The sequence below is a fragment of the Ascidia mentula genome, chromosome 9 (genome assembly GCF_947561715.1).
Source record: "Ascidia mentula chromosome 9, kaAscMent1.1, whole genome shotgun sequence".
NCBI lineage: Eukaryota > Metazoa > Chordata > Ascidiacea > Phlebobranchia > Ascidiidae > Ascidia > Ascidia mentula.
The window spans coordinates 11634144-11646563 of NC_138574.1; the positions used below are offsets into that span (position 1 = coordinate 11634144).

Genomic DNA, 12420 nt, shown 5'->3' on the forward strand with positions numbered 1-12420 from the left:
GAATTACTTTAAAAACAATTTAAACATGGAAATGTTATTCAAAAATTACTTTGTATCAAAACTTACATCTTCCCGCGTAAGGGGAATCTTTACTTTACGAAACTGACGTCACGAAAAAATATTTCGGAAAAAGAACTTGGGAGGACAACATTTTTTAACAATCCATGAAAAAATGGACGATTTCGGATTTTCTTTAAATTGTTAGGAGTATTTTACTTCGAGATTTATCAGACAAGTATGAAACTATGAACGTTATTTATGCTGACAATTATTCGTAAAAACGTTCGTTGCAGCCTGAATGTATCCATTACAATGTTGTGAATAAAATGATGATTTCAAACGAGTCTGATCTGTTTGTGGCACTTTACCCATTTCAATCTGGTGGGGCAAACCAACTTTCGCTTCAAAAAGGTTTGTTGGTTGGGGCCTAATTACAGTTTTATAGTTGCACAAAAAATCACAAGATAACGTCTGGTACAAAATATGAAATGATTCAGAACACTACTCATTTATGTTTTGTTAAAAAAAGAAATAATGCTTAGTATAACTTTGTTCTCTTTTCATTAAATATATTTCAGTTCTTGCCAGTTAAAATAATTGTTTTTGTTCAAAATTCACAGGATGCCAACTAAGTGTGCAACGCTACAATGCATCCGGGGAGTGGTGCGAGGCCAAAGTGGTTTGTGTCGACAAGGAAAGCGACCAGAGCAAATGCGCCAAGGTTGGGTCAATAGGTTGGGTTCCAAGCAACTACATAACCCCAGCAACCAGTCTGGATATGCATGCTTGGTACCATGGGCCTGTGACGAGGACGACGTCTGAATATCTGCTTTCTAGTGGAATAAATGGAAGTTTCTTGGTTAGTAATGATATAGTTTGCCTTTGTTAAAGTGTCGGTTATTATGTTAGTTACATTGAAAATACAAAAAAACTGTTAGGATGTAAATCTTTCTGGTAAATAAGTTGGAATGAGCTAAAAAACTGCCAGGATGGACAGAAACTCAAACCAAACTTATCGTGTATACATTTAGGTGCGAGACAGTGAAAGCTGTCCAGGTCAGTTGTCAGTCTCCGTACGGTACAATGCATCTGTTTACCACTACCGCATCAACACTGACAAGGATGATCTGGTAAGAAAGTTTACCATCAAAATACATTTGCAAATTCCTCAAGCAATTCACAGCTACCTGTAATATACATGGTGTATATATATGTTGTAAATAAAATGAACTTTATTTTCAGTATTACATAGCATCAGAGCATCGGTTTAAAACCCTCCCAGAACTAGTGCATCACCATTCCTATGCATCTGATGGCCTGGTTACCATTCTACATTACCCAGTTGCCAAAGACACCAAACCGATGGTATGTTTAAAAGTTGGCCTGTGCAGGTTGTTTTTTAATTATCATCCCTCTGCTTAATGGTTTCATTCCACTATTTAAATTTTACCAAGACCATAATTTGTTTGTGGCATATATATTATTTAACACCGAATCAATTTTACCAAAGCATGATGCATGTCAACAACACTGCAGCCAAAAGGATGTCAATTTGTGGTATTGTGAAATTGTTTTGTCTGGTTTGGCACTATTTCAGCAATATACTGTACTGTTTAGATGTCAGTAACCCACCAGGCAATGTAATCAACATTTTCTATATAAAGAAATATGTTGAGAAATTGGTTCCTTGATTGTGGCAGAATCTGGCCCTCGATTAGGCATTGTCTTTATTGGTTGTCATCAATGCTTTGTTTTTAATGGTAAAAGTAAATGGTTTACATTTATGTAACATTTTCCTCACTAAAGCTATCTTTTGCACACAATTTTCTAATACTCCGATACAATCAAACTGAGCCATCAATATATGTATAAAACATCGAAAAACATGATAGTTTGAATGTATCGGAAATCTGACCCATGACGTCGGTGAAAATAAATAACGAAGTGATTTGCCATATTGGAAGACAATAAGAATTGTGCAGCTATGCGTTAAGACAATGATCAAATTCCAAGCCCTCTGTTGTTTGTTGCAGTTGTATAGCATGTCCCCAGACTGTGACGAGTGGGAGGTAGATCGTACAGAAATCCACATGAAGCTGAGGCTTGGTGGAGGCCAGTATGGAGATGTGTATGAAGCTGTGTGGAAACGGTAAGTTTTGTAACATTTTATACATGTTTGGTCTTTCAGATTTAGGGCTTTTACAAAAGTGTTTAAAACACAATGTTGTGAGTTTATATGTTTGTTCAGATACAACAAGGTGGTAGCTGTTAAGACATTTCGAGAAGACACAACCAATACTGACGAGTTCCTCAAAGAGGCAGCAGTCCTAAAATCAATAAAGCATCCCAACTTGGTCCAGCTTCTTGGTAAGATCATATATGAGTTTATCCATGTCAGTCAATTAGAAATATGTCAATTAGAAAAATCCTGATTTAAAATTTAACTTATCCAGCAAATCAAGTTCAAATGACTGGTGTAGATTTTATTGTTCATGAAAGCAAAACAGTTTGGTTTTATAAGTTTGTTTTGTTAACACTGTACACTGTTTTACTATAGAACAAAATTCACATAAAGTGTGCAAGTTTTCTTGACAAAATTATTTACTCATTCCGATAACATGAATTTTTTAGTTTCATGTTTTATGATACAGCAATGTAGGTTTATAGTTTTGTAGGAATACTCACTATCTTATTATTTTTTGTTGTGTGTAAAATAACGCAATTTAATTCCGAAATCTGCATATATGTTTCTGCAATGGTTCAAATTAATGTCTACACTCTTTTCTTTTGCTGAAGCTCAAAAAAGCAAAGTACTGTTAGTGGCTCACCTAGTGTGAAAAAATGTAACTGTGTGGAATAGATCCACAATAATTGTAAATCCACAAAACTAATCCATTGCATTTGCTCAAGTTTACCCCAAACTCTGGTATTTGTAGGTGTTTGCACCCGTGAGCCTCCATTCTACATTGTCACCGAGTTTATGAGTCTGGGAAACTTGTTGGAATACTTGAGGCGATGTGACAAGGCTGCAACCAATAATGTTGTGCTACTTCACATGTCTGTGCAAGTTGCCATGGCGATGGAATACTTGGAAACAAGAAGTTACATTCATAGGTTGGTTGCTTACAAAGTATCATCCACACTTCGTGATTATGGGAGAAAGACTTCAATGGAAGGGGTGGTAGTAACTAGAAAAAAACAGTAAATTTAAGTATTTAGCAAAGAAAATGAGTATGTTTAATGTAATAAAACCTTTAATCAACAAGCTTTGTTGCATTGCAAGCACAATTTGCCTATTTAAGGGTAAATTTTTACATGTGCCTCAAAACACAAGCTTGTTGTTGTTCTCAGCCTCAGACATAATACATTTCCTGCTGACCTTTAGAAAGTCATTTTCAATTTCATTCTCATTTTGTTTGTTTTCTAACATCTTTACCTTGGGCTTTCACGTAATTGAAAAACAATGAGTGACAAAAATAATTTCAGACAAACAGGAAACGATGCGCATTCGAAAATGCCTCATTCTTGTGTTGCTTTTAAACACTGGTAAAATAGAATTGGAAGATAAGGTGTGGTGATTCACAGGTGTAGACTGATATTTTCAGTGTTCATGTTTACTACTCGCTAATCTGCACCCATAACTTGCCTTTTTGGGAGGAGAAATGCTTTGTCCGTCTGCCCAAGCACCAAATTCCTTTGCCAGTCGTCTGTGACGTCAAGCATTCTTTGTTCAGGGAAATTGATAGTACAGGCACTGGTATTAGAGGATGTGCTTTTGTAAACACAAAAAATCCATCTGCATTTCCAACTCCTTTAAAGGCTTCTGTGTTTAATGAAGGACATTAATGCAAGTAAACACGTTTTATATAAATGTCAGTGAGTTTTAATTTAACAAAATGAATCTGTTTAATTTTGCCATACTTCAGTCAGCTTTCTAATAATTTCCTTCAGCTTTATAGTTGTTTTGATGTCATATATACCCAATAAAAATCACAGCAGTAATGTTGTTTTTAGGACAATACTTGTTAAATCTATGGCCCGGACACGTTTGTGTGGTTTTAAACACTGCCAAGTTGCTGTTTTTCATGGTTGGGAGAAATTGTAACGCCATGTGGTACGAGAAATATTCCACGTGCCATATGGGTGGGTTGTTTGATTTCTCCATTAATTCAATATGCTGACTATGTAGCATGATTATTTAGCATGATACAATACAAGAATCATTACTACATATCGAATAGATCTATAATAATTTGCAACCTGTTTGTTTTAAAAGTGCCATCATGGGCTTACAAATAATGTTTTTTGTCAGACATACATTGCTTCACATTCACGTATATGCTTTAGTTGACTTGAAATGTTCTTAATAATATTGTATTCATCCATACAATGGGCTGAATGGAGTGAAATAGGTAGAACGCTGCCTAATTCAATTACTTCCTGTACAGAGGGCCATAGAAACTTAATAACTTCCTGTCAACTGTGTGCTGTTACTATTTATGTTGCAGTCAAGGCCCAAAGCCACCATCTTTAGGTATTCAAATATGGAAAGTTTGGTTTTAATTATTATTCCCTCTGTATTCCACTCTATAAGTTTGACTAAAACCATGATTTGTTTGTTACTCGCATGTTAGCCAACAGTGATAACATTAAATATTTGGATTTGTGATGGTGGTGGCTGATGCATGTCAACAACTTTGTGACACTAGGAAATTTTTTTGGCTGTTTTGGCATTAATTCAGCAATACGCTGTACTGTTTTGATGCCAGTAACCCACCAGGCACTGTAATCAACATTTTCCATGTAAAGACATAATCTTGGGAAATTGGTTCCTTTTTTGTGAAATCCAGCCCCTCGTTAGGTGCTATCATAATATCAGCGACACTAATTTATTTTATCATGCCCATGTAGGCTAAATTGATTTTTTTTAATAATTTCAATAAACTAACTGTCTTTAATCTAAAACACTTCTAATAAACAGTTGTTAAATTCTTGGGAAAGATATTTCGTTAAAAATTATCAATTATATCAGAATATTGTATGAGTTGTTTTGTTATCAGACTTCAACAAAAAAAAATTTTGTCTTCAGAGATCTTGCGGCACGCAACTGTTTAATCGAAGAGAACAATGTTGTTAAAGTTGCTGACTTCGGACTTTCCCGACTTATGGCAACTGGCGACGACTACACAGCTCGTGCTGGTGCAAAGTTTCCTATAAAATGGACGGCTCCAGAAAGCCTTGCATACAACAGATTTTCAACCAAATCAGATGTTTGGTGTAAGTTTGTTTTGATATTGTATTTGTCAGTGGGTAATAATAATGGCAAGACATTACAGTCTGTAAACTTGTATTAATGGTTTGTTGCCACAACAAGTTATATTTTAGATATATTTGATACATAAATAACACATGATTTCACAAGCAAAACAAATTTTGTTCCTATTATTGTCTCATGTTATTGTTGTCGAAAACGCTCAAAACCAGGTTAATGTATACTCAAAATTATGATACTTTTCAGCATTTGGGATCTTGTTATGGGAAATCGCAACTTATGGAATGTCTCCATATCCTGGTATTGATCTCACAATGGTTTATGAAAAGCTTGAGAATGGGTACAGAATGGAAGCACCATCAACATGCCCTGATCATTTACATGTGCTCATGTTACAATGTGCGTATACATATCTATTTTGTATACACATGTAAGGATATGAGGGAAATAGGCTCTCCTTTGATATTTTTTGTGCCAGAATTGAATGGTAGATTTTGGTTAGTGGAGAAAGGGGCATTTTTATTTGTTGTAATAATTATGTTTGCAGTGGTAATTAGCTACCAGCAGTGAACACTTTTCCTCACCAAAACATTAGTTTGTTAAAAAGAATTGGTACTTTTGACCACCTGAACAAAACGATTTCAAAAATGTTTCTTGTTTAAAGATGTCTTTTTCTCTCAAAAATTGTAACACATGCTGTTGTTTTTCCAAACTTGTTAAAAATTAGTGTTTGGCAGGTTGGTCATGGGATCCGTGCGATCGTCCCACATTTAAGGACATCAGACAAACCCTTGATCATTTGTCTCACGAACCTACACCCGTCGAGGAAAGTAAAACAAAACCTCCAAGTCTGCCTGGAAAAAAACACAGGTGAAATTCTGCACTGGATGATGAGCTGCAAGTTTGTGTATTGTGGTTAAAATTTGCTTTGTAACCTTTTTTCTATTTTTGCACCAGCAATATATTTGGAATTGTTGTACTGTAAATTGAAAACAATTTTAAAATAATAAACATTTATGTATGCACACCATTCTGATTAATAAGTTTTGTCCTTAATTTCAATTGGACGCCCTTATCTTTGTACAGGATTTTTAGTATGTATCAGGTTTGGTGTTTGTGTTCACCTACTAACCAATGACATGTGGTTGATTTTATTTTAGGCTTGGCGAATCCAACCATCCTCACACTTCCACGAACTCGGAAGAAGTGTCAGGTAAATCCCCAAAATGTAAAATGTGCTTTTTAGGTTAAACGTGACTTTGACAAAAAAATGAAAATTATCTACATGCAATTGGTCAATAATGATTATTGAGCTGCAGACCATTTGCACACTGTTTCGACCCAATGGGTCTCATCAGTGTGGTTGGTAACTGACCACGATAATGTCAGTTAACTAGTCTTGCAAATCATATTTTTTAATCCCATCTCCTTTTGTGTTATTTCGTTTGTTGTGTGATTTTTTTTTATCACCAAACTCTATTTTTAGGCAAAATGTCTCCAGAGTTGAAAATCACTCCGCCTACCCCGAGAAAGCAGGCAACTGATCCATCAGATCATTGGTACGAAAACAACAGTAAACCTACCTTTCGGTTAAATTACTCACAATCTTATTCCTACATGACATAGTGTCTATGAATATTTTCACTTGTAGAAATGCACCATTAAGCTTTATGTTGATGCTCATTTTGCCAATGTCGAATCATTTGACAACAAAGTTTTTATTCTCCCCAACATTGCAACTTTACCAAGGAGTTTAACAAAATTATCTTTATGTTGCAGGGCAAGTAACGGTTCGACTCTGCACTCTGGTTCTACGTCAACATTTGCCGTTCCAGCCCCAGTGGATTCCACTCCATCAAGTCAGATGGACGCCAAGAAAAAAAAGAGACCAGCTCCTCAACCTCCTGCCAGAGTCAGCTCATTTAAGTCCGGCGAAGACCAACAGCGCCCACAAGTGACCATCAGAAACAACTTGTCCACATTTACAGGTGACGCTTATGTGACAAAATTCACGTATCTGAAAAAATAGGCTGATTGTCATTTCTACCACAGTTTTATCATAGAAACTTTTTTGTGCGTACAGAGAACTCTGCAACTGCAATGTACAGCACTTTTGATTATGTTTCAAAATGAACAATACAAAAAAATCTTATATAAATATAGGCAAATAATGTGATGTTGTTAACAAATGGGAAGTTAATATAATTGCACTAAAATACCTAAAGAAAATCATGAACAGTCTAGCCTAAGGCATTCTATAATCAGAAAAAACCCTTGACCTGTAGCTCATCCAAGCAAATCCATCGATGTACTTTCAGGCACTTCACAAGTTGATGACAGCGAAACGTCAGACGGAAGCATTGGGGAACATTTTGGGGAAGTACATCAAACTGAAAGTCTCAATATTGAAACAAAGCTTGGTCGAATCACCCCAGGTTTGTTGTGTGAAAAATAGTAATGCTGTTGGCCTGAATGCTAAATATCTTCTTCCCAAACCCGAATTTGTAACCTCATTGTACAATGCAGAAACATTTCATGCTCCTGCAAAGTGAGTTTGATCCAGCTTGGCCTTGTCTGTGATTCCACAGTAACTTCTTTTGCATTGTATCCTATTGCCTTCAACAATAATTAAAAAAAGTTTATTTTTGCTCTTATTGCATGAAAACTTATAAATATGCTTACTATTTTGGTGTGTGGAATCAAGTATGGTAAAAATGGTCAAATGTTACCTAGTTTACAGAAATGTTACTAGTTTAACTGATAAAAACTAATGTAAATTTGTGATCAATTGTTCAGACTCCATTGATAATCTGAGCGACAAGACAACGGACAGTATTGGAGCCAACAATGCATTTGTCATTTCACAATCCTCCCAAGAAAACTCCCATGGAAACTGGAAGGAGAAGAAACCTTCTATTTTCTCAAAAATTCTTCCTCGCTTTAAGAAAAAAAGCTCCCCATCAACGGAAGTGGAAGGTATAAAAATGTTAAAAATCAGATCCTCTTTACATTACTGGATGTGATATCATACATTTATAAAATTACAAATTATGCTTTGTATTGTAAAGGTGCCAAAAATTATCTGCAATTATTACTCCTTTTTGAGTTTTGTCAACAATGTGTTGACAACATAATTTTCCCTTGTATCCTATGTATCCTTTTACGCAAACAATCAAGTTGTTTGTTTAAAGTTTATTGGGGTAATTTAAAAATTGTTGGTCGCAAACAATTTTCTAGTTTTTTGAAGAATTCATCTAGTCCATGCCCATTTTCCAGATGCTGAATCAGTGTCTTCTGTGTCTTCTGTGCCGGCCACCAGCAAGGTTCAGGAAAACAGCTTCTTTACACGAAGCGGTGTTCGACGTTCCTGGAGGAAGATGACAAGCCACATTCAACCGAAGAGAACAAGCAAAAACTCTGAGTCTGACCGCTGTGCAACTCCTCACTCTGACGACTCTTCTCATTCTGCTCCTCCAGGAGGAATCAGCGTCTTCCCAGAAGATGCCAGAAGTGGTGGAGGGACTTCGACTTTCACTTTTCCATCCCCCGCAGTTGAAAAGGAGTCTCGGCGTCCGCACAAACCACCCCGAAAGAAAAATGAACATACGAAAGCAACAGATGATCTCCATGGTAACGGTCAGCAACATCGCAGGAGTCGACCAACGAGACTCTCGGAGTCGGCAGTTCATCACAATGGGATTCGAAGAGGGAGTCTCGACAAAAGTGACTTCCAACTGCTTCGGCACCTGTCGGTTGGCTCTGACGACCAGACTCCCGACACTCCCCCACCCACTTTCAAGCCCCCTACGCCACCTCGCACCCCCAACACCTTATCACAGCCAGCCGGGGCTATAAGATCAGCCGGGCATTCCCCTATTATGTTACATTCTGGCGGTAATAGACCTGCCACGCATCAGCGCCACCGTGTGGACAGTGCACTTTCTGCAAGCGACGCTGATGACGAGCGGGAAATCGGTGGCTCAGGTATTAACGCAATGGCACCTTTAGTGGCGGCACGCCTGTCTTTGCGGAAGCGAGCTGAGACCAAGACCGTTTCCGAGGAAGAAGTGACTCAAGAAGAGTTCGTAGCTGCTCACCAGAGGGCGCTGGCGGGTCTGCAGCGGGCTGTCAGTGATGAGGTAAAAGTTTAACCCGGCTTAAGGTTTCTAAGTACCTTTTTTTTGAGCAGCTGTTTAGGAATTATGTCTATAGATTAACAAACGCATGACACAAACAACTTATATGCTTTTTTCTTCTTTTCCGTCAAAAAACGCTCGGTTGCGGCAAAAACGCATACAATCTAATATGCTGTCTGACTGCACCGAGATTTGAGCCTGGAAATATACGGGTTCAGATACCATATGGTGTAATAGCGTTGGGAGAGATCTCTAAACCCGCGTATATCCGTGAATCAGTTTAATAAACGCTGTTGGTTCAATCTATGAAATATGTAACAACAGCTTTTGGTGATGTCATCATTTTTTTTAGGGGGAAGGGTTAAATTGACAACCCTAGCCTACATACATTTCTCTTTTTCAGAATCAAGTGCAACCGGCCCTGCGCGACATCTTGCGGCTGGTGGCGTACGCCAACACATACGTCACCAAAGTTCCAATTCGGAACAGATTCCAGTTCCGTGAGAAGGTCGAATCACTCGACCGTGAAATTTCCGGAACCTGGCAGCGAGCCCACGACCATAGCGCCAAAGATCGACCTTTCCAGACCGGCATTGCTTTGCAGCTTGTCAGTGATATCGGAAGTTTGCTGTAGCAAAACGAATGCGAAGCTTCTTAAAAAACTGTTTTTTTTTACAAACTCTAGAGACAGTTGTGGAATTTTGGACGCAGTTTCACTTTGGATGAGATGTTCCTGTATTTGAGCTTATTTGTTTGTAGTTGATAAATACCTATCTTCGCCTTTTTCTACTCTTTATCATAATCAAATGCCTTGGTTTGCGCAATATTTTAGTAAGATGTATAAACTAAATGTCTATCAGTCTTTACCTCCTTGTGGCCCATTTTTGGGACACATTGGGTAATGCACAACTCCTTGTACTGCAAACTACAGTTCAATGTGGCTCAAAAATTAGGTTGGTTTTCAAACAGGTTGTAAAGTACGACAGAGACCGTTTTGTAGCAAAGTCGCGCTTTCGCTACCCGGTTATCTTGTACCATACATAGAATAATTTGAAATTGAAGTTTCTGCGGGTGGCTTGGACGACACTCTGCTGTCTGTGATTCTTGTATCCACCAACATTTCATGTAGACTACCGTTACTGATTTTTGTACGTTCTGTACGCCTATTTTTCTATTTATTTTTCCGAAAATAACTAGGACGTAGTGTTTATGTCCAAAAATCTTTGCAGTGCTAGTAATGTGTGACTAAGTATCGATTGAATTCGAAGCGTTTTGTAGTTCAGTGCTTTAGCCACTGGGTGGCGCAAATGATCTGCTTACTGCCTTGCCTCGCTACTGTTGAAGTGTTCGCCAAGAACTCGGCATTGTGATAAAATTGTGACGTTTCGTGATCATTGTGTAAGGAAGCGTTTCAATTGCGAGTGTTACTGAACGTTAAATTGTTTTTGTTGCGCGTTTTCTTAGGCTTGCTTTATAATAAGCTGAAACCTCGAGAGTCGCAAAATCAAATTTGTTTTCCACGCAGAGGCCTTCAAATGTTCACTCACTCCGATGCAGTTATGTACCATTGTGCAATAAACGACCTGCCCAATCATTGTGCATCAAACCAATCAATTGGTTAAAAGCCAAAAAATACAAATGAAAAACTTTACAGATTATAATCCCAAGAATATTATGACGTTGCATTTTGTGTTTGTTAAAAACTGTTTTCAAGCTCGCACTTTTTGCTCTGCCATGATCTCGGTTTTGACTGCAGGTCACTCAAATCGTGTTGCTCCCACATTTATAATAAAAACTACTTACTATATCGTGATGAAGAAGTTGTTTCGTTATGGTATAGGTCTAGGTTCAAATACCGTTCAAAAATATAAGTTTGTTTTGTTGGAAAATGTTTTTTCTTGATTTCTAAGAATACCCTGTTGTTTCAACCCTTGCTTTGTGGTATATCTGTGTCAGAAGACGTCACCCCAATACACGTCACACATATTCTCGCGTTCAAATTTCCATAAAATTATAATGGCTTAACTGCAGCAGCGTAAAGAGAAATGTTGTTGGAAAATAACGTTATTTTGCCGGTCTTTCGTATTTTGAGTTCGATGACAGCATCCTTTGTTACACTGTAGGTGTATTTGTGTGTGTACAAGACTGACATTTAAAACTATAAAACGCCCCTAATAGGCTAAATAACGTGCACATTTTCATATAAATATCTACAAAAGCATCAAGAGATAATACAAAAGCATCAAGAGATAATAATTTTATTTTTCCTGGAATGACTCGAATATTTTTGTACCGAGGATGCTTCATTAATATCCTGCGGCAAAGTTTTACATATACTCATGCGATGAACACAATGGAAGTGGTATTTGACTGTTTTTTCACGAACCTATCCCTTTGTCATGCATATTTACATATTCCGTAAACGTGAACTAAACGTGCGAGATACGCCTAACATAAATTCCCAGGTAACCATTGTCTCCCTTTGTTACGAAATAATTCACTCATGACTACAGGAAACCCGACGAGTACATTTTTACATCCCAGCGTTTGAAATACCACCTTATACCCGGCTTAAAGCAGCTTATGGTCCAAATTTGTCACGTGTGTGAAGCACGTAAATTTGTCAAGGTTATATTCTTCACATTTACCACCAGTCCGTACAGAAAGAAGAAACTCTTGACCTGGATTAAAGTGCATACAGTGTCGAAAACAGGTTGCACACTTAATCCAGCATTCGGAAAAAACTTTGTCTTAAGAACAATGCCATGCTTACTGTAATTTAAACAAGACACCTTGGAGGCCGATCCCTAAAAGCAGCGTCTATAAACTGGTCCGTAGTGCAAAAAGGTTAGAACTTCTGATTTCAAGATCCCTTCAGTCCATCTGAAATTGCTGCGTGCGGTTTAAATATTTGCATCGAACTTGTTGGGAGAGAAATATTTGTTACAATTCAATCGTGACTCTGTGCGAATTCTTATTACTGCGGGATCTTCTCGTTATCGAGCGAATTAT

The 12420-nt window shown here is 37.5% G+C and overlaps 1 protein-coding gene across 1 annotated transcript; it reads left to right on the plus strand.

The window, feature by feature from the left end:
- The first annotated feature begins 115 nt into the window (after positions 1–115).
- Positions 116–11343, plus strand: LOC145914355 (uncharacterized). The gene is made up of 18 exons (XM_083002177.1): positions 116–235; positions 294–411; positions 621–859; positions 1032–1130; positions 1243–1365; positions 2034–2149; positions 2249–2367; positions 2937–3114; positions 5090–5277; positions 5519–5671; positions 6010–6142; positions 6433–6485; positions 6759–6831; positions 7052–7260; positions 7591–7707; positions 8069–8248; positions 8549–9411; positions 9812–11343. Exons 2-18 carry the CDS (start codon positions 327–329, stop codon positions 10040–10042), a joined length of 3159 nt encoding a protein of 1052 aa, XP_082858303.1. The 5' UTR covers positions 116–235; positions 294–326; the 3' UTR covers positions 10043–11343.
- Positions 11344–12420: the final 1077 nt, after the last annotated feature.